Source organism: Thunnus maccoyii, chromosome 12 (assembly GCF_910596095.1).
Source record: "Thunnus maccoyii chromosome 12, fThuMac1.1, whole genome shotgun sequence".
NCBI lineage: Eukaryota > Metazoa > Chordata > Actinopteri > Scombriformes > Scombridae > Thunnus > Thunnus maccoyii.
Window position 1 is genome coordinate 18,002,045 of NC_056544.1, and position 21,643 is coordinate 18,023,687.

The 21,643-nt window shown below is 41.6% G+C and overlaps 2 protein-coding genes across 4 annotated transcripts in view; one reads left to right on the forward strand and one right to left on the reverse strand.

The window, feature by feature from the left end:
- Positions 1–1,812: 1,812 nt before the first annotated feature.
- Positions 1,813–3,465, reverse strand: snai2 (snail family zinc finger 2). The gene is made up of 3 exons (XM_042429167.1): positions 3,244–3,465; positions 2,513–3,034; positions 1,813–2,083 (listed from the first exon to the last, which is right to left on the reverse strand). The coding sequence occupies exons 1-3, from the start codon at positions 3,320–3,322 to the stop codon at positions 1,902–1,904; spliced, it is 783 nt and encodes a 260-aa protein (XP_042285101.1). The 5' UTR covers positions 3,323–3,465; the 3' UTR covers positions 1,813–1,901.
- Positions 3,466–11,353: 7,888 nt separating this feature from the next.
- Positions 11,354–21,643, forward strand: part of sntg1 (syntrophin, gamma 1) — a 31,962-nt gene continuing 21,672 nt past the window's right edge. For 2 of the 3 annotated variants that reach the window (XM_042427586.1, XM_042427588.1), the window contains exons 1-2: positions 11,626–12,129; positions 20,864–21,227. The gene's annotated coding sequence lies outside the window, so the exon portion shown is untranslated. Of the gene's footprint in view, positions 11,479–11,625; positions 12,130–20,863; positions 21,228–21,643 lie in introns of those variants that run through there. The other variant, XM_042427587.1, reaches the window with a different exon arrangement.

The window sequence follows — 21,643 nt, forward strand, 5'->3', positions numbered from 1 at the left end:
AAGAAATTAGACAAACAACCTCACTATCTCAACCTCACTATCTCTTGGTGACACTTTCCTTTTATGAAGCAAATGATCTGAATAATAGGACCTGCTGCTTTTTTCCACATTAGGTCACAGTTGAGGTTTCCACAGTGTCAGTGGACCTGTGGCTGCGGTTTTGTTTGAGCGCTCCTCCTTGTTGCACCTGCTTTTTCAGCAAGGTTGAAGAGCCTGGAGCCACCTGGCCCAATCCAAAGAGCGGCAGCGAGTCTCTTGGATAGCTTGACGATGACTCACAGCGTGGAGAATCTACCTACAAAGAAGCTCAGCCCCTCACAGCGAGCAAAACAAGTGTCTATTTGTCAGATCACATCTTTCAAGTTAGCAGCTTTTGGGCATTAGGGCAAACGGGAACACACTCGGGGTTTGTTAGAAAGAGTTCAACTTTGACTGTATCCCTTAAGGCATTGCACTTTTTGTGCTCTGTCTCTATCTGCTGCAAGTCGACGGCATATGGTGAAGACAACAAAATATAGCCCGAGGAAGTCTATTTAATCCTTGATGGCAACCGTCCCAGAATTCAAGGGGGTTGTCAAAGCAAATGCAAATTTGAGCTTTTTGTGAAAACATATTAAAATCTAAATATCTGACTGCCCCGTGCCCTTGCAGTGATTGCTGTGATTGAGCAGGAAAAGGAAGAAAAACTCATTTTCATCAAATAAGATGTAACTAGTTCGATGTCAGATAAGTATCAAAATTACTTTCCATAAGAACTACACCCTCACATTTTAACTTTACACACACTTGCGTTAAGAAAGAGTCATGGGCCCTCAAAGGGTATGACATGTGAGTGCAGATCAATATAGCTAGTATGTGTTAAATTTCAAGATTGTTTGATGTCTGGACAGGTTCACAAGGAACAGGTTCAGGCTTGATTCAGAGCTGAGTCACCTCTCTCCTCATTTTTACATCTCCATAACATGAGATGGTGTAAGCTGGATTAAATATCATTTGCTTTTGTGCATGTTATTCTGTTTGAAGCGTGTGACAATCAATGAATCCTGCTGAGTCCTGCTGAAAGAGGCTCATACACTAAAAAGCAACATAAAGCCATAAAGGCTTCACAGAGAAAAGCAACGTGCAAGATGCCCAGAAAGTTATACAAAATGTCATGAAACTTTATTTTTTAAAGTGTCATGAAAATATGAAAATCATTCAGCATCACAGTTTTCACTGTTAATATACAATCATCTCAGTCACGCTTACATTCAATATATAAAAATATAAAAGCAAACTGTTGTTGAAAAATACATATTATTGCCAAGTGAAACTGAGGCACTTAAGAAAAACTGTATTGCTATTTGAGTGCTGGCAAACTGTTTCTAATGACTGTGCAAAAGTTATAATAATTTCACCCTAAACACTAAGTTTGCACTTGTTCCCTAAGTAACAATGGCTTCAGTATTCCACTGGTTATATTTATACTGTCATTCATAATGCGCCTTTTAGTATCGTCTCTGTGGTTCATATAAGAAAAAAGTGGAGGACTCCATAACAACAGAGCACACAGCCATTAAGAGACATTGGTAGAAACACTGAAGATAACATCGTGAAGGCATATAACACATTCTAGACATGCAAAAAGTGCATGAATAGCACAGGTAGATGAGTACATGGTATGACAAAAGCTCGACACTGATTGCAATCACAGAAACACTGCTTGAAACGAGACGCACGTGACAGAGCCATTTCCCACTCTGAAATGAAATGGACCAGTTGTAGAGAAAAGAAAAAAAAGTCTGCATATTTGGAACAAACCCCCCCCCCCCCCCCCCCCCACTTTGCTCGATGTGATTCCCTGACAGTTCTCCTGGGCCTGGAAAAAAAAAGGGTTTCTGGTGGTGGAAGTGTATCCCAGTTCAGTGTGCTACACAACAACCAGATTCCTCATGCTTGTGCAGAAGAGACATCCTGGAGAAGGTTTTGGAGCAGTTCTTGCACTGGTATTTTTTCACATCCGAATGGGTCTGTAGGTGAGCCCTGAGATTGGACCTGTCCGCAAACGCCCTGTTGCAGTGAGGGCAGGAGAACGGCTTCTCTCCTGTCAAGTGAGAAAATGGGGAAAGAAGACATTGTCAGCCATTGTACACACACAGATACATATGAATCCAAATGATGTCTCAGAGGTGTCTTGGCCTTATATTCTTTGGCTGGTTGCAACACAGTGTTTGAAAGAAAAGCACTCACACTTTCAAAGACTCAAGCTGAGTGCTATTCTGTTGCCGATTGATTGCGACATGACTTTTTTTTATTATTCTTTTCAACACAGCACTAAAAGTAAACCTACAGCAAGTTGAACATATTTTTCACACCCTCACGACAAAAACTGCTGTAACAGAGTCTACACTGTGGCTGTTAAGGGTGTTAAAACATGTACCAGGTTGAATACAAATGGTCTAACTGGAAAACAACCAACCAAACTGCATCTTCACACAGGAGGCCCCTCTCTTATCCCCCCCCATTCACTCACCGGTGTGCGTCCTGATGTGTCCTTGGAGCAGCCACGGTCTGGAGAAAGCTTTCCCGCATATTTTGCAAACACAAGGCAAAGTGTGAGTCCTGATGTGCATTTTGAGAGCTCCCAGGCTAACATACTCCTTCTCGCAATATTTACAACTGAAGGATTTCCTCGTTTGCGCGTCGCAGTGCAGTTGCTTATGCTTGAGCAGTCCAGAGTACGTGGAGTAGGACTTGCTACACAAACTACATTGGAATTTCTCTGCCTCCACTCCGTGAGGGTCTGTCAGTTTGGGCAGCATCTGGTCGTCTTCATCACTCCTCGGGCTCTCAGAGCCGCTGTGGTCTTTAGAGGAGGTGTCGGAGAGCGATGAAGGGTATCCAGAGATGGGGGAGAGGTCACTGGGTAGCGGAGACAACGGCAAGTTGCTGGTAGTCCATACTGTGATGGGGCTGTACGCTGCCGGGCTCAGGATCTCCGGCTGGGGGATGACAGGCAGGGGAAGGCCCTTGTAGAAATGCGGCGTGATGAACACTGGAAATAAAGAAAGTAAAACGAAATGAGTAACCTGACAGTTGGCCGTACTTTCTCGAGTGAGGAGCACAGATTTCAAAGAAGGGCAACAAGTTTCAATTTCTGGGAATTAAAATCGCGATGTATCAACTTGACTGCACGTCAGAAACACAACTTGTTAAACCTTTTTTTAAAGTTAGATAGCTCCTTTATACTTTAAAAAACTTTACCTGTTGGGCTCTCCAGCTCACTATAATTTGGCTTCTTTGCGGAGTTTATGTGTTTCTTGACCAGAAAAGAGCGTGGCATCTTGGAAAACAAGTGGACAACTTTGGCAAACTTTTGTTTTTCTCTTCAAATACAGCGGAGAGCGTCAGTTTACTGTGTGAAGACGGAAATCCTTATTGCTTAAGTCCAGTGGAGTGTCATGGTGCGCTGCGCTCTTGGAAACAGTGCAGTGGGTAGCTGTAAAGAGCTGTAAATACTCCCTATCAGGTGCATGGGAGGAGCCATCCACTGCATTTACATATACTGGGAGCTCAAACCAATTAAATCTCGCTTTTACCACGGAGCTTTAAAAATGCGCTCGCAGCCTATAGCAGCTCATAACCCCCCCCCTACCCCCCATCCCCACCTCACCCCCCAAGTGGCTGGGTTAGTGCCATGTAATCCAGACAGGTGCTTTTTGCTGCATGTGTGTGTTTCAAGGATGCAAGTGTACATGGCACCATACAGCTGGCACTGGTTGTTAGTCACAGTGACAATGATAGCAGCAGCAGCAGCAGCAGCAGCAGCAGCAGAGTAAATCATCAGAATTTCAAGCAACTAATAAGTATAGATTCTTTTTCAAAAAATATTCCTGCAACCACAGAAAGATCAAGATGTGAGAGTGAAGTGCTAAGAAAAGAACAGGAGCTACAGTGTGAGATAGACAGCATTATTTAAAATGCCATTACTAATGCAATCACTGCACGGAGTGTGCACGGTGTTACTGATGATTGTTGTGTTATAAACCTCTGGGGACTTGATTATCCTGTAGGGGTGGCATATTTGAATTGGAGAATACTCCCACCAACACCGGCACTCCTAATGGTGATGATAATGACTGAGATGAAGAAAGATGAAAGGTTTATTGTCGACATATGTACATACTCTCATATCTATGTATACAGAGCTGTTCGGCTGTCAAATCCACCAAGATCCATGTTCAAACCAGCAGCTAGACCAGTAAACTGCATGCTGCCATCCACATTGTCATTCTGTGGCTTTGCCAAAGGATGGCCCTCACTAATGCGGTTGTGTGTGGAGAAAGCCACACATTTCCTTGCCAGTAATGCAATAAGGCATTCCTCCTTGAAATGTAAATTTAAGCGTAGTTTCCTCTCAAGGTCAGACATGATACAATAATCAAATTTATCCCTACAGCTGCTGATCTGGGCAGGGGAGAGGCAAACTTAGCAGTCTACGCCCCCTTGTGTTCAACTGTGCTCTTCTGAGAGAGGTGTGAGTCGAACATCTCAAGTAACAAGGCAGAGGAAAAAAGGAAACACACAAAAGCAAGGCTTAGCTATGGTGATATTGAAAAGCAGCTTCTGGAGCAGTTTGATTGGCTAGGTCAGCAGATATGAAAAGCTCCTTATGTCTGGGGCAAGCCTTAAGTTAATTGTGAACTGCTTATCTTATCTAGAAAACATAATTGCAGATCATGAATAGTTTCCCTTTGTGCTTGCTTGGATTATAAAGGGAAGGGAAGGTTATCTGTGCGTAATAACTCCAGGCTACTGTCACACATTCAGCGCTCTATATGGCGAGCGAGGAATGGCGGTGTTTGGTGGTGATCCAGTGGGAAACCAAAGATAATGCTTTTTGAAATCAATATCATCCACCAACCATGTCCAAGAGAAGGAGGCCATGCGTGGCCAGGTGAAAAAATGCCTTTGTGCAGTTTTCATGCTTCATTTCTGTTCTCTACATTCACAGCATGCGGGTGATGTTATACTGACAGTCATGAAAGGGGAGTGAAGGCATGATGTGCCGACTCAAATCATATCACTGATTCTAAAAAGCAGAAGCAGTAGTTTGTGAGCTTGGAATTAATTAACAGAGAAGGAGCCTTGTTTCCTTAGTGGGATAGTTTTAAAACCAACAAAATGTGCTCAATTCAAACATGAACACTCTTCATTTTCTGGTCATGCTGAAGTAAGAGGATAACAGCTGTTTTTTGTTTTGCAGGCAACCTCATGATTCAACATCCAGATGAACAGTATGTAAAGGTCAGATAGGTTAAAGCTCCTGAAAAACTTTTTTTCTCTCAATAATATTAAATATTCATGCAACCATTAAAGATCATTATTTATTACAGTTGGAGTTTAACACTGTTTCATCAGGACTGTGTGGGTGTGGTTGGATCAGATTTGATTGATGCATTTTGATTCCCTGATTGGTGGTGACATCACCTTTTTCCACCTGATCCTCGCCCACTTCAATAACCAGTGCCTACACTCCATGTGTCCATGCCAGCGTGCTGCTTGTTAGAGCAACGAAAATACAGTATGTGGAGTACAGGCGGCGTTTGAGGTGCTTTTAGATATGATGTTGATTCTACAGCCCCTGATAATCTCACAGCGGTAGGTGGTGGATATGCTGCAGTAAACTTTGATCATCGTTTCTTGTAGCAAAACGTCGGCAGAGACAGTCTTTCTATTTGGACTCAGCCACTACAAGCTATGTGAAATATACGTTCATTAGTCTGTATTATTTGTGATGCTGTTGCTGCACGTGGTATTTTGTTTACTCGCTGCAAAGAGCAGTTGATTCAAGTCCCCATAAGTGGCATGTGCAGCATTGTGAAGTGGAGTATGTTCGACCGGCACAAACCAACATTGTGCTGGTTGCACAGTGAGAACAGCACAGACAAAAACACAAATACAGAAATCTCTCATGTGAAATAACAAAAACTATCCTAACTGGCAGATTATTTTTGTTTACGTAGGAGCCCATCATCCATAGTTAGAAACTGACTGAGAAGTTGTGTTTTCAGGGCCTTTAAAGGGGACATATTATGCTTTTTGTGATTTTCTGTTATTTAAATACTGTTATGATGTTGGATATCTATGCTTAACATGGTCAAAGTTCCAAAACTTGAGGTTAACATGTGCAGAAATGCTCCCTATAAGTCAAAAGTGACAGCTTGTGACAGTTTTTTCTACCTTGCATGTCTCATGGCTCATTGAGCATGCTCACGAATGGCTGTCCATTCCATAGCCTTTGATACTAAGATTTTTCCATGTGTTGTTTGCATTGTCCATTCTCATATTTCAGATTGGATTTGCGCATGTGTGATACTTCCGGTATCACACATGACACGTATGATACTTCTGGTATCGAGATGTGCATTTGTTTGTTGAGAGTTTGTTTAAGTCTGACTAAGTTTGTCCAGTGTGTTGAAGTTTGTTGGAGGCAGGTGAGTTTATTTGGTCAGAAGAAAGTGAATGAAAGAACAAGAATAACACGATGGGGGAGTGGACTGTTGGAGTGCTTTTGCTGTTGGTGCTGATTACATCCAGTGTTTGCACTCAATACGACGCCACCACTGTGCTTCCCAGGGGGGAAGCGACCAGGTGCTGTGGGTCTATGGCAGGGAATGGCTGCTGTCCTTACGGAAAAGATCTGTACCAGAACCAGGCCTGCTGGACAAAAAAGGAGATTTCCTGGATCCAATAGTTTAGTCACAAGGCTTCTCAAATGTTCTCATGGATAGGAATAATGACTCAGGGAAAACGAGGGGAGGTGGATTTGTGTTTTTATTAAGGACTCTTTGTGTAGGAATTACACAACAAAAGACGTGGTAGGCCTATGAACCCCTGACCTTGAACTCATATGTTTAAGTCTAAGATGATTTTACCTACCCCTAGACTACGAGAAGATTTTCTTCTGTGCTGTAAACGTCCCACCTAGTGGGAACACATCCAAAGCTGCCTTACATGTAGCTGACTGCGCTCATCAGCAATTAAAAAACAAGCCTGATGCACCGATATTTGTACTAGGGGACATCAATCTCTAAGATGGACTACACACTTCCAGGGTTCCAGCAATGTGTCAATAATAGCACACGAAAAAAAAAAGATACTGGACAAATGCTATGGCACTATTTAAGATGCATATGCTGCTGAGATTAGATCCCCCTCACCCTCCATCAAATTTGGATTATAACACCATCCAGCTAATTCCCACTCTCAGTTCCACCCTGAAAAAAAGCAAACCTGTCAGTGTCTGGCAGGATATCGGAATAAAGAGGAGTTACGTTAAGTAGTTGCTTCCTGGCCATAGATTGGGATGTTTTCCAACAAGACAATAATATTGACAGTATTGCGGAGGCGATCAGTGTACATTCATTTTTGTGTCAACACTGTAGTGCCAAAAAAGACCATTAGGATATACCCAAACAACAAAGACTACATCATGCCTGAGATCACATATTGCATCAGACGAAAACAACAAGCCTTCCAGAACAACGATATAATGGAAGTGAGAGCAGTTCAAAGAGAACTAAAGGGGAAACTAAAGGAAGCACGAGAGCGACATAGTTTACGTGTCAGAGAAGCCTTTTCAACCGAAAACTCGAAAAAACTGTGAGACTCTGTGGAAGAAATGGCCAACCTGAACTCTGACAAGAGAGAAGTTGATGTGCTGAATGAACTGGAAAAAGCAGACAAACTCAACAATTTCTATAAACGTTTCGATTCTGAAGGGAGTGATTGTATTGATGAATGTAGAAACCTGTCAATTACAGTGATATGTGATCCAACACAGGACAGAATAGTAATTGATCCAAGTGCTGTGGCCAAGGTTTTTAAAAAGTTGCACACTATTTTGGCTCTTCTTCTTAAAACATTTGCTGATGAGTTGGAGCCCTCTATCCCAGCTCTGATACATGAACCATTCCTACAATATGGAAAAAAGGGATCATTATTCCTATTCCAATGAAAACTTGCCCACAGGAAAATAATGATTTTAGACCAGTAGCACTGACATCAATAGTCATGAAATCACTTAAATGCATTGTGGTGGGGAACCTATGAAGTGAGGCACAACATCCCCCACCAATTTGCTTATAAAGATGGTAGAGGCACTGATGATGCTCTAAACACTACAACACACTTTGTTCTAAAGCACCTTGAAAATCCCACAGTTTATGCTAGACTAATGTTTATGGACTTCAGCTCAGCATTTAAAGGTATACTATGCAGGATTTGTTGGTTGTGTGTTTGTAAACACACAGCATTCAAAGTCGGCCCCTCCTCCCCGGCTCGACCAGAGCGATTTGAGAGTAGAGAGAGAGAGAGAGAGAGAGAGAGAGAGAGAGAGAGACAGCAGCAGTGGTTGAGCGAGCTAGAGCGTGAATGAAGAGAGCGAGCAGCGCTGGTGAGAACAAAGCCGTGAATCAGATAAATAAAATGTTATTTTCTGATTGTTTCACAGCAGTTAGGTTCTATAGTACCAATAAACACACCCGCACTTCCACACAACCCTGCAGGAAGGTGCAGCATTGCAGGTTTTTGTGTATATGCAGAGCGTCATCCTGTCCGTTGTGGCCTCTCTGCTCTGCGTGTGTGTAGTTCAGCCCCGCCCTCGGTCACGCAGACACACAGACCTGCAGCTCTTTACACATCTATGACACAGAGACAGAGAGCAGAGTGGAGCAGAGGAGAGAGATGGAGACAGTGATGTAATCTGGTTGCTACGCTACGAGTCCTGAACTCACACCCTGAGCGCTGCTTTTAGCTGGGGGCTACACACCCACTGCCCAGAAGCGTCCCAAAAACAGCAAAAATGATAAGAAAATAAGGAAATACAGGCAGAGGGCAGAATCTCTGCAGATAAATACACTGCCACACACTTCTAGTGGGTCATAAGTGATGATTGAGAGGGATTTTTTTTGTATGAGTGTATACATTGTTTTTTTGGGGAAAATCCTGCATACTACACCTTTAATACCATACTCCCTCAGACCCTGTTAAACCTGTGAACCCCTATATAATCAGATTGTACCATGCATTTCTCATAGGACGACGACAGCAGGTGAAAATCAACTCAACTCTCTCTGACATACAGGTTATAAATGCTGGAGCCCCTCATGACTGCGTAAGCTCCCCCCTTCTTTTACATTATATACAAACCAGCACACAAACAACTACATTATCAAGTTCTCTGATGATACAGACATACTCAGTTTTCTGACAAAAGATTCAGACATTGCTATATATAAGTCAGAGGCAAGAGAGGTTACTAAACTAAAGAAATGGTCTTCGATCACAGGTCTGTTGGTGATCACAGCCCAGTTTTAATCAACAGGGGAGACAGCTGAGCAGGTAACAATATACAAGTACTTAGGTTTGCACTTTTGTTCTCAGTTACAATGGGCTCATCAAGTGGAGTATGTTTGTTCACGAATGAGTCAGCGTCTGCATTTTCTGCGAAGGCTCAGGGTCCAGGGAATGGATATAAGCATTATGTTATTGTTCTACAGGGCAGCCACTGGATCCATTATTCGTTAAGGCATCACAACATCATCATTTGGCAACCTGTCCATTAAACTGAAATCACAACTTCAAAACCTGATCAGAAGGGCTGGAAAGATAATTGGCATGCTGTCCCCATCTTCTCTCCAGGAGATATTTGAGGAAACAGAGACGAAGCAAAGCCTTAAAATCACCTGCGACCCAAAACACATCCTTCACAAAGAGTATGAGCTGATGCCTTCGGGCAGAAGGTAGAGGTTACCAAACTACAAGCTGAACAGGTATAAATTTTCGTTAGTTCCACTATCACTATCAATCAAATGAAGTGTGTGTGTGTGTGTGTGTATGTGTATGTGTGTGTGTGTGTAGGGTGGGGGTCTCTTTGGGGTTCTTGGTGTGTATGTTTTGGTGTATATGGATCTGTGTGTGATACTGCATGTTAACTGTAATTTGATTGTACATGTATGCAGATGTATTGTGTGTATATGGAGAGGCCAAGTGCTGTTACATCACCTGTGTTTTCTTGAAAGCCCAAGATAAATTTCTCTTAAGGGAGACAATAAAGGTCAGTCTTATCTTATCTCATCTTATCTTATGTACTGATGTATTTGAGAAGTTGACATTTTGAGTAAAGAACAAGAAAAAAGTAGTGAAATCCTACTACTGCCAGTTTGTTGCATGGTTCGTTGATGTAGCCTCCAGAGCCTGCGGATGTCTCCTGAGGGGCAGCTTTCAAGAGTGGGCTCCTTGAGAGGGGAGCTTAAAGAGACAGGAGCTAAACCGGCCTGTTTCAAACAGAGGCTTAACTGCAGGTTTAAGTTTGCATTAAATGAGGAGTTTTTTTGAACTGTAAATCATGCAAAGATATACCACTTGAGCCCCAGATTAAAAATATGAACCTGTAAAAGTGCATAATATGGTGCAATAGAATAAAATTAGGTCCTCATATAAGACCTAACAATACATGCAGGCTACATAAGAGCATAATTGGGGTGGGAATTGGCTTTGGTTTGTAAAGCCTCTAAGACACATATAGAGACTGCTGTTGTTATAGTGAGGTGTGAAGTCACTGAGCACACTCATTTATTATCTCCAAATCACACCATTCCCCTTGGCACTGATAACCCTGAGAACAGCTGGAGGCTGCACGACCAGTACTGGTTCAGTGCTGCAGTTTTGACCTTTTTTAATTAACGAGCCTTTCAAAATAGGAGACATGATCTGAAATGTCCACGTGCTCCTCGGCGCTGTCTATATGACGTGCTGCTCGGGTTGGTAGGCAACATGAAACGTCAGAAGAGTCGAGTTGCATCATGTGGGGAAACAGCGGGAGCCTTCAGCTGGCATGATGACAGCATGGAAAATGAGGTGCACCTGCATGGTCAGCCTGCGCAGCTGCTCCTGCGAGGGCCTCGAAGAAGAGTCAGTGTACTACACTGTCTGAACGCATATTTACGTGTGTGTGTGTGTGTGTGTGTGTGTGTGTGTGTGTGTGTGTGTGTGTACTGAGGATATCACTGTCTTCATTGACAGCACAAACTCAGTAATGGGAGTCTGACTGTAAAAGACTGAGAACATCCTCTCATGCTTTCTTTCTCTTTTAAATGCCATTTAACTCGGGAAAGTTGTCCAATTAACTTTGAATGATGAGATATGCGTTACAACAAACCAAATATTCTTATTCTTTTGTCTTTTGGCGCAGATGCTCATCTGTAAGTTTGCGCAGCTATCCTTATTAGGACCTTGCATTGACTTCCATTCATTGTGGACAGCCTAACCCAAACCCTAACCCTTACCACAACCAATTCATGCCTAACCCCTAACCTTAACCTTAGCCAGGACCTCAGAAATGACGTTTTGCCTCATTAGGACCAGGCTTTGGTCCCCATCAGGTCTACTGGTCCCGACAAGGTCGGTGTTTATACTGGAAAAGGTCCCAAAGAGGTAACAAAAAGGCACACACACACACACACACACACACACACTGCAGTGCACGCAAATGTAATTGGCTTTGGTAGAAAAGGAAAAAAAAGGCTTTGTGAAATGTTAGTGTGTCTTCAGCACCGGTATTATGTGGGACAGAGCAGCAAACGTCTGTAAAAAAAAAAAAAAACAGTCAAAAAAGGCAGAATCATGTAATATTTATGGATCCAGAGTTGTGCGGGTGCCTAAACGAAGTCGATTGACGCGCGCGTTAAACCAGCCGCATGTGATTTCTAGCTTCAGTCATTTTGGCAGCACGATGCGAGAGGGAGACAGACAGCGAGCTGTGAAACTGGACCCTCTGCCAGAGATGTCGACAGAGAGGAATCCCTGAAACCGCCGCTGCCCAGGAAATATGGACAAATCTTGTTTTCTGTGCGAGTGCGGGCTGTTTTTCTGTCGGTTTTTGCACATTGCTACAGTGTAGTGGACCAGGATGCCGTGTGGGCGATGCTGCCACAAGGGATACATTGTGATTTCGCAGAGATGTTTTAGCAACCGTTGCATAAATTAAAATAAGAAGAAAAAAAAAACACCCCGTCACATAAGGGATTGGTGTTCGAGTCCAAAGGGATCTAATAAGACATCACCACCTGTTACTAGAAAAATCAGGTAAGCCTCGCAAACCTTTTTTCGCTTTTACATTTACACTGCCTCCTAATACAGTGCATGACGGACGTAGGTAGTTAATTATGATGCCAAAAAACCATGAAACGAAACATAAATCCATTTGCAATCTACTTTTTTGAGATGTAATTTCCCTTAATGCTGCGCACCGAGATTTATCTACCATCCACCTTATATGATCCGATGGATAATAGCGCATCGTATCTTCTTAATAGTCACCCTGGTGTGATGCACTGAGAGCTGAACAGTTCACTTATGATGGGCCTCGTGATGAAACACCGTTTCATTTGTATGTGATTTGCAGGAAATATGTAGGCTTACAAAAAAAAAACCCAACATTGCCTCAGTGCAGGTACACAGCCACCCGCAGTTCCTCCAGCCAGTGCAGCAGCAGCAGCAGACCCCTTTTCATCCATAGTGCTATTCAGCAACGTTAAAGTACTCTGCCTGCACAGTGTGCCAATAATCGACAATATACCTAAGCTACTTTTTTTTTGTAAACAGGCCGTTTTGCATCTCAAACGTCTCTGAACTATTCACAAATCTCTCATCAGCCCCTGCGCCTTGTGTCTCTACACTCCGCAGCTGCTTCTTGGGGGAAAAAAGCATCAAGGCAACGTCCATCTGTGATAAACCTGAGGAGTATTTCACCACAGCCTGCTGCTGCTGCTGCTGCTGCTACTGCTGCTGGTCCAGTGTTTTATTAGCCTCGCAGAAAGCTCCTGAAATCTCTTGTGTCTCACAAAATTTATGTTGCCTCTGTAACTATAAACTGGTGTGGCAGGGTGCAGATAGACAGGCTGGTTTTTTCTCATCATGGGCTGCAAGGTGACAGACAGTCTGTGCAGTTTGTATCTAAGAAGCTCCTCTGAGAAATCAGACTGCACATCCATGATTTCTCAGGTTTATTTCTTCAGCAGGGCACCAGCATCAGGAAGCTCTGTGCTCATGCACAAGAGTTTTGAGCCTAGCTGGTCCATTCGGTGGTCATAGGTCAGGAGCAATCTGTTTGATGTACTGGAGGTCTCGCTTCCTACAGAGGGAAAGACGTTGACATGTCATTGACAATTTTATGCCCTAGCACACGCATCCCCTCCCTCCCCCCTTTTCTGCTTATGTCCTAAATCAAATAGCAGTTTGGCCAAGTGACAGAGGTACACTGGCAGAAAATCAGGCTTGAGTGAAATGGTGTCAGTAAGGTCTGGTCAATATGGTAGCAAAAGAGAGAGAGAGAAAGAGGGAGAGAGCCAGAGACAACTTGTTTGAATCCTTCATACAGTACTGTGTCGCAGTCTGGATATGACGATAACTGGAACTGGAAGAGACTGCCACAAAAGTTTTACCCATCACCGACATAGCACATCCATCATTGCCAGGAAACAATGTCTACACCGCACAACAAGGAGTTCCTCCACACTTTATCTTCTCTACTAATCAGTAATCCACTGTTCGTCCTGCTGCTTCTGAATCCCTTTTGGTCATTTAAAAGAATCTAGTTGAATGTCTTAAAATATACGAGTAGGATCGGTTGTCCTGAGGCATTACTAGAAGCAGTGAATGTACACACTGACATCAAGTGCTGTTGCGCTCCTCCTGCATCACCTAGTCGCCTGATATGGAATAGAGTTGTTCTCTGTATCCAGAGGTTATACTTTCTGTATTCGGTTTGAAGCAGCATTTCATTTTTTATTGCCGTGTGGCTTTATTCAGTGACCTACAGTATTTTGACCACAGAAGGGGGTGCTGCGCTCATAATGATGTGCCACAAACTTGACAAATGTTGCCGAGAAAAATCGAAAAGTAGCAATGGGAGCAGGGAGAGTAAAAGACAGAAAGTAAGGCAGGATTTTTGCAGCTTTTTGTGTATTACAGTCTCTCCAAAATACAGCTATCCTTTAACATTTTCCCTTCTGTGATTGTTCTATCAAAAGGGCAGCTGGGAGAGCCTCCGGTATGTCACTGTAAGGCTGGATATCTTCATTACAATCTAGCCCCAGAGCTCAGCAGCAGGGAGAAAAGAAATGCATCACACCTGATGTTTCTGTGGCGTTTTTATAGCAACTGTTTGGTTGACCATCCATACGAGCTGCTCCAGATGTTGAATTCACAGAGGAGACGCCATATGCTTATATTACAGCGTGACGAATGAGCAGCACAAATAAAAGAAAAATGCAGATATTTTCTCTCACAGTGCAGGAAAAAAAAATATATATATTAGTGGTCTGTGCCACGAAGTCACTGTCATGCAACAAGAAAACTATTAGTCTGGCTTAGTGCAGACTGATGGCTAATGAAGCGAATGCACACCAAAGTCTCATGGCGGGGAAGACAGAAGACACAACTCTCATTTATATGCGGCTCATATACCAGCCCATCTGATTTAGAGGTTCAAGACTGCAACACAGACCAAAGCACTGAAAGCTACACGAAGGTGATAACTGCCCTGAGAAAAGCAATAAGGAGTTGGATTATTACAGTCGTTTATATTGATATTAGCACGCTGCTTAACATAGAAGGGACAAAACCCTTAGAGATAAAGATCATCTATACTTCCACCTCTTGATTTCTGTTGAGGACAAACAGTATTTCCTGCATGCTTTACAACCTGTGAGTAGTCCAGGCTGGACAATTTTGGGTCACACTTGATTAATGCTGAGAGTCTGCTTATTCGTTAAGCACTGCCTTACCGGTCCTCGCTTCTTAAATGTGACATAAAACTGCTGCTTTTATTTGAGTTTTGTAGTCTTGAAATGCAATTTGAACACTAGGGGCTCTGGGAAACTGTGATGGGATTTTTTCACTACCTTTTAATATTTTATAGACTAAAGAATTTACTAGTTAATACAAAAAGTAATTAACAGATCGATCAATAATGAGAATAGTCTTTGGCTGCAGCTCAACATATTTCGTAGGAAGTTTTCAGGGAAATAAGTTGTATCTTGTTTTTTGTCATTTTCCTGGAAATGATTTAAAGAGTATAATGCAAAATTACAATCTTTATATGTCTCTAAATGGTGCTTTCATCCCCAATAAAACTCTTTAAGTTTGTGATTTACACAACGTAATCTATTTCCCTAAGATAGTAATGTGTTTCATGTAACGCCGTTTGAATTCATAAATAATTTGCCAGAGCAATTGAGAGATATTTTAAGAGTTCTATATTTCCCCACTTTATATTTAGAAAGCGAACAGATGTGTCCCTCGACTGTGTAGCTTAATTTCAATGTAGCCTAGCCTTCAGCAATATGCTGAGCTTTTTAATCCTTTCATGTACTCTACACAGCATGGTGCCATTTCCAGGCCCCAAAGTCTTCCCTAGCTTGGCTGTGTTGGCTTCATTGGTTAAAATATAAAAATGACTATACTGTATGCATATGTATTTTGGATCTATTCACACGTATATAGTATAATTAGGAGAAATAATTCAGCTATTCGCTGTAGTATAAAGGCTTTGTGTTCATTTGTTGAGCCTAATTAAGACCCTCGTGTAAGATAACATGCTTGACTTGCCCAATCCATTTATCCACAGGCGTTGCACCATCATATTATATGTAAAAGACAGAAAAAAAGATTACAATCCAATTAAGGAGCCTGTCAGTGGAAAACATGCTGCAGGATGTGCTTCCTTTTCTATTTCTGCTCCTTGATGTCCACTGATAGAACAGGGAACCAGTTTGTGAGATGATTCTCGCTGATTTAAGTTGGCACCCACCTGATATCTGGTTGCCCTCTGATGCCAAAAAACATACATCATAGTCAGGAAGGTCATGAGCCCGGTCTATAAATGTGTCCATCACTAATTTACTCCTCTGCCTATCATTCATGAGCATCTGGCATGGAGCGCGCTGCTGGTCTCACTTATTGACTTATGAGGTAATGAAAGACTTATTTTTTGACAAATGTTCTAAAAGAATTGAAAACATGATGAGATGCTCTCTCTATCTTCTATCCCGAAAGATCGATCTCTAACATAATCTGGCAGAAAATGAGGAGAAGTCACACCTCTAGTGGCACACAAAACAGACCCTTCTGAATACGAGATATGCTCGGTAAACACAGAACTGTTCAAACTCTTGATGTGAGTGAGATTTCAGTTTAGTGTGTCACACATTTGTCAAGTGAAGAAATTAAAACCACATAGAGCTGAAATGATAGTTGATTAATTGATTAGTCAACCGACAGAAAATGTATCTGCAAAAATTGTGATAATCAAATAATTGTCAAAGTCATTTTTTAAAGCAAAATCCCCAATTATTCTCTGGTTCCAGCTTCTTAAATGTGAGAATTAGTGTACAAAACAAGCAACCAGCCTGGAGTCTTGGAACTTTTAATGTGCATTTTTACATTTTTTTTTGGCATTTTGTACACTAAACAATTAATTGAGAGAAGAATCTTAATCAAATCTTAATCGTTAAATTTAATTTTAACTATGTCAAAAAGGTTCCAGCTCAGAGATCTTAGTCCTCTGTGATAACAAACTGAATATCTTTGGGTTATAGACTTAAAACAAAACAAGTGCAGTGAAGACATCACCTGCCATGGGGCTCTGGGAAAACAGGATCACTATTATTCAGTATTTTTCAGAATTTTATAGACAAAACAAGTAGACATGTAAATTTTTCCCTTGCCACTTGTTTATTAATGCATAAAGACATCATCTACTTGTGTGCTGGCATCATGGTACCAGCACATGAATCAAAACATAACCCTATGGGTTGCCCTTATCAAGGATCAATTACTGTTACTTAAAGGTAGAGTCAGTCATTCTGGAGAAAGACCGTTTGTATTTCAACTAAACACCCAAACAAATACACACCTCCCTCTGTGCTCCTTCAGAAGCTCTGCCCCCCAAATTCATGGACGTGTATTGCCAAGGTAAGGACCAAAAGAGAAATATAATAATCCAGAGCGATAGCAATATAGAGTCACTTCTGTTCCTCTCACACTTTATCATGAGCGGGAAACAAAATTTCATCTCATGTGACCACAACAGTCTATTCACACTCTTTGCCTCTCTGCGCCCTCCCGAATTCTCACTCGACCTGCGTTCAGCGTCTCTGTACACAGAAGCAGCCGTCTGTCAGCTGCAGCTCTCGGGGAGCTGAGAGGACAGTGGCCAGAAAAACTGCCTTCACCAGGCTGATTGACAGCAGAAATTTACTGAGCTAACTAGTTTGCATGTTGGCTCAATGGGAAGAAATCAAAACAGTGTTTGTATTTATTGGTACATTGATAAGGTTAATAAGTTGAAAACACATATACAGCGGGATATTTGTGTGATTTGAACAGCTGCCTGCTCAGATTACACTTCACTAAATGCAGCAGAAACAGACTTGGAGTATAAAAAAAACACAAAGGGTCTCCGTGAGACTGTCTTGGATTCAGTGTGGATTGATACATGTATTGAAATGGAAGTGTATCTGTTCCCTGAGAAAACACTTCCTATGTGAATTGGCCACAACTTCTCCTTCACTATTCAATGGGTGCTGGAGATGGGAGACTGTCATGTCCGCACACAGACAGCTGCTCTGATGACTGACTCCTGTCCTGTACACGAGCACAAATGCCCCCTGTTGCTGATTGGCTGGAGTAGTGTTGTGTGGCTCGTTCCGAGCCACTGTGTTTACATGCCCATTTGCAGAGTCAGTGCTGTGTATGGACACTGGATCTCTTTTCAGCGCACACACAGAACAGACAGCCAGCGGACCGTGAGGAGATATTCACTAAATCTGACAAAAAGTGTCTTGGATTAGAATCACTGACTTTACCTTTAACTAGTAACATTAAATAACAAGCAATGTTAACATGGACGAACATGTACTGTATTAGGTAGTTCCATGACGATTAGAGACCCTTAAAAGAAAAACCAACTCTGTACCCTAAAACAAAATCTGTCTAATAATTCAGCTTCTCCTCCAGATTTATGCAGATAAATCTGCAATTAGTCACAAATGATTATTTTCCGAATATAAAAGAAAAGGGGTCCAAAGAGTGTTTTGCTCACAAGATAAGCGAACACATTTCTTTGTAGAATAAATAATCATAATTAGTTTCCTATTTTTTTCCGTTATCTAGAGAAAGAGCGGTGATTGTGTTTGAAAGATACAACTAAAAGAAAGGTGGACATTTTAACAACAGAGGAGGCTGGCAGCTTGTGACAGAAATGTCATGTTTTCTAATATGAACTGGCAGATCCAGTGAAATTTTGTGAGTGTAATGCTGTTGATATTGAGCAGAACTCTTTAGGGATCCCGTAATATTTAAGTAACATAATATCCGCCATCATCACACGCCAGATTAAAGGCTATACTCACCAGGCACCATATGTTCCAGGTCACAGAACAAGTGAATATACAGAAAGTGAAACCCATCTCCATTTTCAGGTAGTAAAACTACATTTGCTGGAGCACTCTGCAGACAGCTGCTCCACCTGCACGGAGATATGGCCATTTATCATCCTGTATGGGCCACAGCTGTCCTCAGGTCTAAGAGATGGAGATGTCATGTTACAATCTCCACATCATCCAGGCAATCTAACTCTGCTCCTCTCTTTCTGTTGCCTGCCATTGTGTCAAAGACGAGAGCATTATTTGAAAAACACTGCTTGGCAAATTGGTAGGACTGAAAATATCTGATGGCGTGGTTGTAAATGGAGTTACGCTGACTCAACTTAAAAGGCACAAAAGGTTCCGCCTATTTAATCTTTGGATTCTCACAGAAACAAGGGAAGTGCTCACGTCTGACAGGATGGCGCAGGAGGGCATGTGCAAAGACAAACTGCTCATCTCGGAGCCGCAGACATATTTTTCAGCTGACCACATGAAGACATTCATTTTTAAATAAGGTCCGCAAATGATGTCAGGGTTTCTCTTACATCCGTTACACAGAGCTGGCTCGTCTCTGACACAGTGTAGACTGTAGAGGCAGGTGGGGAAAAGATGAAGACAAAAGCTGTGCCTGTATTTCAAATTGAATTTCCAGAGTCAGTAAAGCTCCTTTGATAAATCTATGAAACACACGTACAGTATATTGACATATATTGAAAAACAATGTCATGTAATCAAGAAAATAATTGACAGCTTGATCGATAATGAAAATAATCATTAGTTGCAGCTCTAAACCAAAATCTATTCAGATAAGACAAAGAAAAACAGAAAATCTACACATTTGAGCTCTGTATGAAAGTAGCAGGTAACACTATCATATTCACTGTGTTGCAAATACTGTAATATGAAGTAATCCACACTACACTGCAACTAACATTATTGAATGTACTTAAGTTGAAAGTTTATAAGAAATCCTTGATGCTAAACCTAATATTTAGTCTAGCCTCATTGATATAAATGGGATGGACAAGATATGAGAAACACCCCTCAGGGTTAAACTATACAAATTCAACAGCAGCTCAAACTGCAACTTCCAAAATGACCATAAAGTTGCATCGACACTTCTCGGCAACAGTTTCAAACAAATCGGTATATTATAACCTTCACGAAGGTTAAATTTATTGCAGCGTTGTTTCATTAGTTTTAATGTCTTCCTAATATTAAACTGGTGACTGAGGCTATGTCAACATACAATATTATAGCTCCATAAATACCACAAATGTAATAAGGACCTTGCCTTAGTGACCTGATAGTGCAGCCAAACACAGTATAATAACAAAACCATCATATAAATTAAACATATGAAACTACACAAAATTCCAGAAACATTAAAGAAAGTAAAACCAAGATACAACAGAAAGTACCAAAGGTTGCAATTCAAGATTCAAATAATTTAAACACATTAAAATACAAACAAATACACACAAATACATAGGAAATCCAAGCTAAAAATTTAAAATTTAAGTAAAACTGCCAAACATTACCATTCGAGCGATTAGCCTCGGGGAATGAACTTGTTGCCTGAGGAAAACTTAATTTGATGATGAGGATCACACAGCTGGAAGTTTTTTGCATGGACTTTAACAAAGTATTAATATTTTAGTTAATCTCTGAAGGTCAAAGCAGAAATTTCTACTATTTTGCTTCAGCTTTTGTTCTTTAAAGATCCGCTGAATCACTCTGGTTGTTCTGCTCTTGCTCCAGATGGGACTCTCTCCCCTTAGCACTTATTTGCAAGTTTCATTAAGGCTACTCTTACTGTATAATCACTAGTCAATGATTTATCCATGAACATGTGGCTTGAAGTGCATTTACTCTAAGTTTTTTTAAATCCTGAAGAACAATGATCACTGCAGCTCAACAAAAAAAGGTGGCACTGAGCCAACAATGCATACTAATGAGGAGGATGTTTCAAGAGTGCACTATTGGAACTTAATAAACACTTTGAAAAGGTCATTTGTACTTGGCATACAAAATCCAAGAAAATTGAAGAATATGAGTTAATTGCATTTCAGCATTTATGCTAAAGAATCCACAGGTTTTTACAAGTGAGGTATTCTTCATCACAGGCTGAGGAATGGTACTCGTACTCACTTTGAATCTCTTTTTTCCTACACTTATTTGGGAAATAAAGCTGTGAATTGCTTCTGATTCAACATCACACATAAAAGCAGCATTTATATTGACATCACACTTACGCGTGTTTCCGGGAACGGTAGATTAGATCTTTTCTGTCACAGTCAGAAGCATTTAATCAACAATATTCATTCTTGTTGTTGAGCTTTTTTTTTCCTCCCCACTTTAAAACTTCAATTTGTGTTTGTTTGTTTCAGCTCTTATCAGATCACGGCAGCACCTCACCTGCAAGTGGATTTCAGAATGATACCTTAGCCACATTGTCTTGTTACTGCAGCACGGCCACCTCACTTACAGGATAGCCTCATTCTGCTCTTCAGCAGCAGCTCCACCGGGAATAATCCTCCTCCCTGCCCCCTGCAACACCTACAGCCAGCCAGGAGAGGTGACAGCGGCGCTCCCCCTCTCTCTCTCTCTCTCTCTCTCTCTCTCCTCCCCCCTCAACCCGTGTATGACAGCCATGATTTGGGGAGGCCCTCTGCTACGGTTCAGACCTGGGATCAACTCACTGCTAGATGGCTAGATCTCAACATACAAAGAGCTGGGGGCCTTTCTATTGAGGTAAGCCTCCAACTCCCTCTGCGGCACGGGTTCTATAATTCAAGTGTGAGCCATTTTTGTTCTGTACTCGTTTTGTAGAGTCAAGTGGCAGTCATGTCTGATTAAAACTGAGTGGGACTGGTTTATGTAAATGAGGCATGTGCTGCTCCTCTCACAACATTTCTTGAGACTACTTGTGTATCTGTCTGCATAGAGAAGTCAGATGATTTAAAAGGTGTGTTATTTATTGGTGGTGTAACTCAGTTTTTTAAAACCACAGTAGCACTCAGGTAGTAGTGCTTTTATTGGGGTGTTTTCTCCCAGTGTGACTCAGTTTTACACTCTCTCTTCTGACAAGTCATCAGATATGGTAACACAGTTCATTTCTGGGTGTACTGGATTAGATATTGAAACATTTATTAGGATACTTGGGTTCT

What these genes read in the sequence shown, in the direction of transcription:
- snai2 (XM_042429167.1), bottom strand. Translation starts at nt 3,322, where the DNA reads ATGCCACGCTCTTTTCTGGTCAAGAAACACATAAACTCCGCAAAGAAG. An exon ending in TGAGCTGGAGAGCCCAACAG is followed by an intron (nt 3,035 to 3,243) that starts GTAAAGTTTTTT and finishes CTTTATTTCCAG; the next exon opens with TGTTCATCACGCCGCATTTC. An exon ending in ACACATCAGGACGCACACCG is followed by an intron (nt 2,084 to 2,512) that starts GTGAGTGAATGG and finishes CTCACTTGACAG; the next exon opens with GAGAGAAGCCGTTCTCCTGC.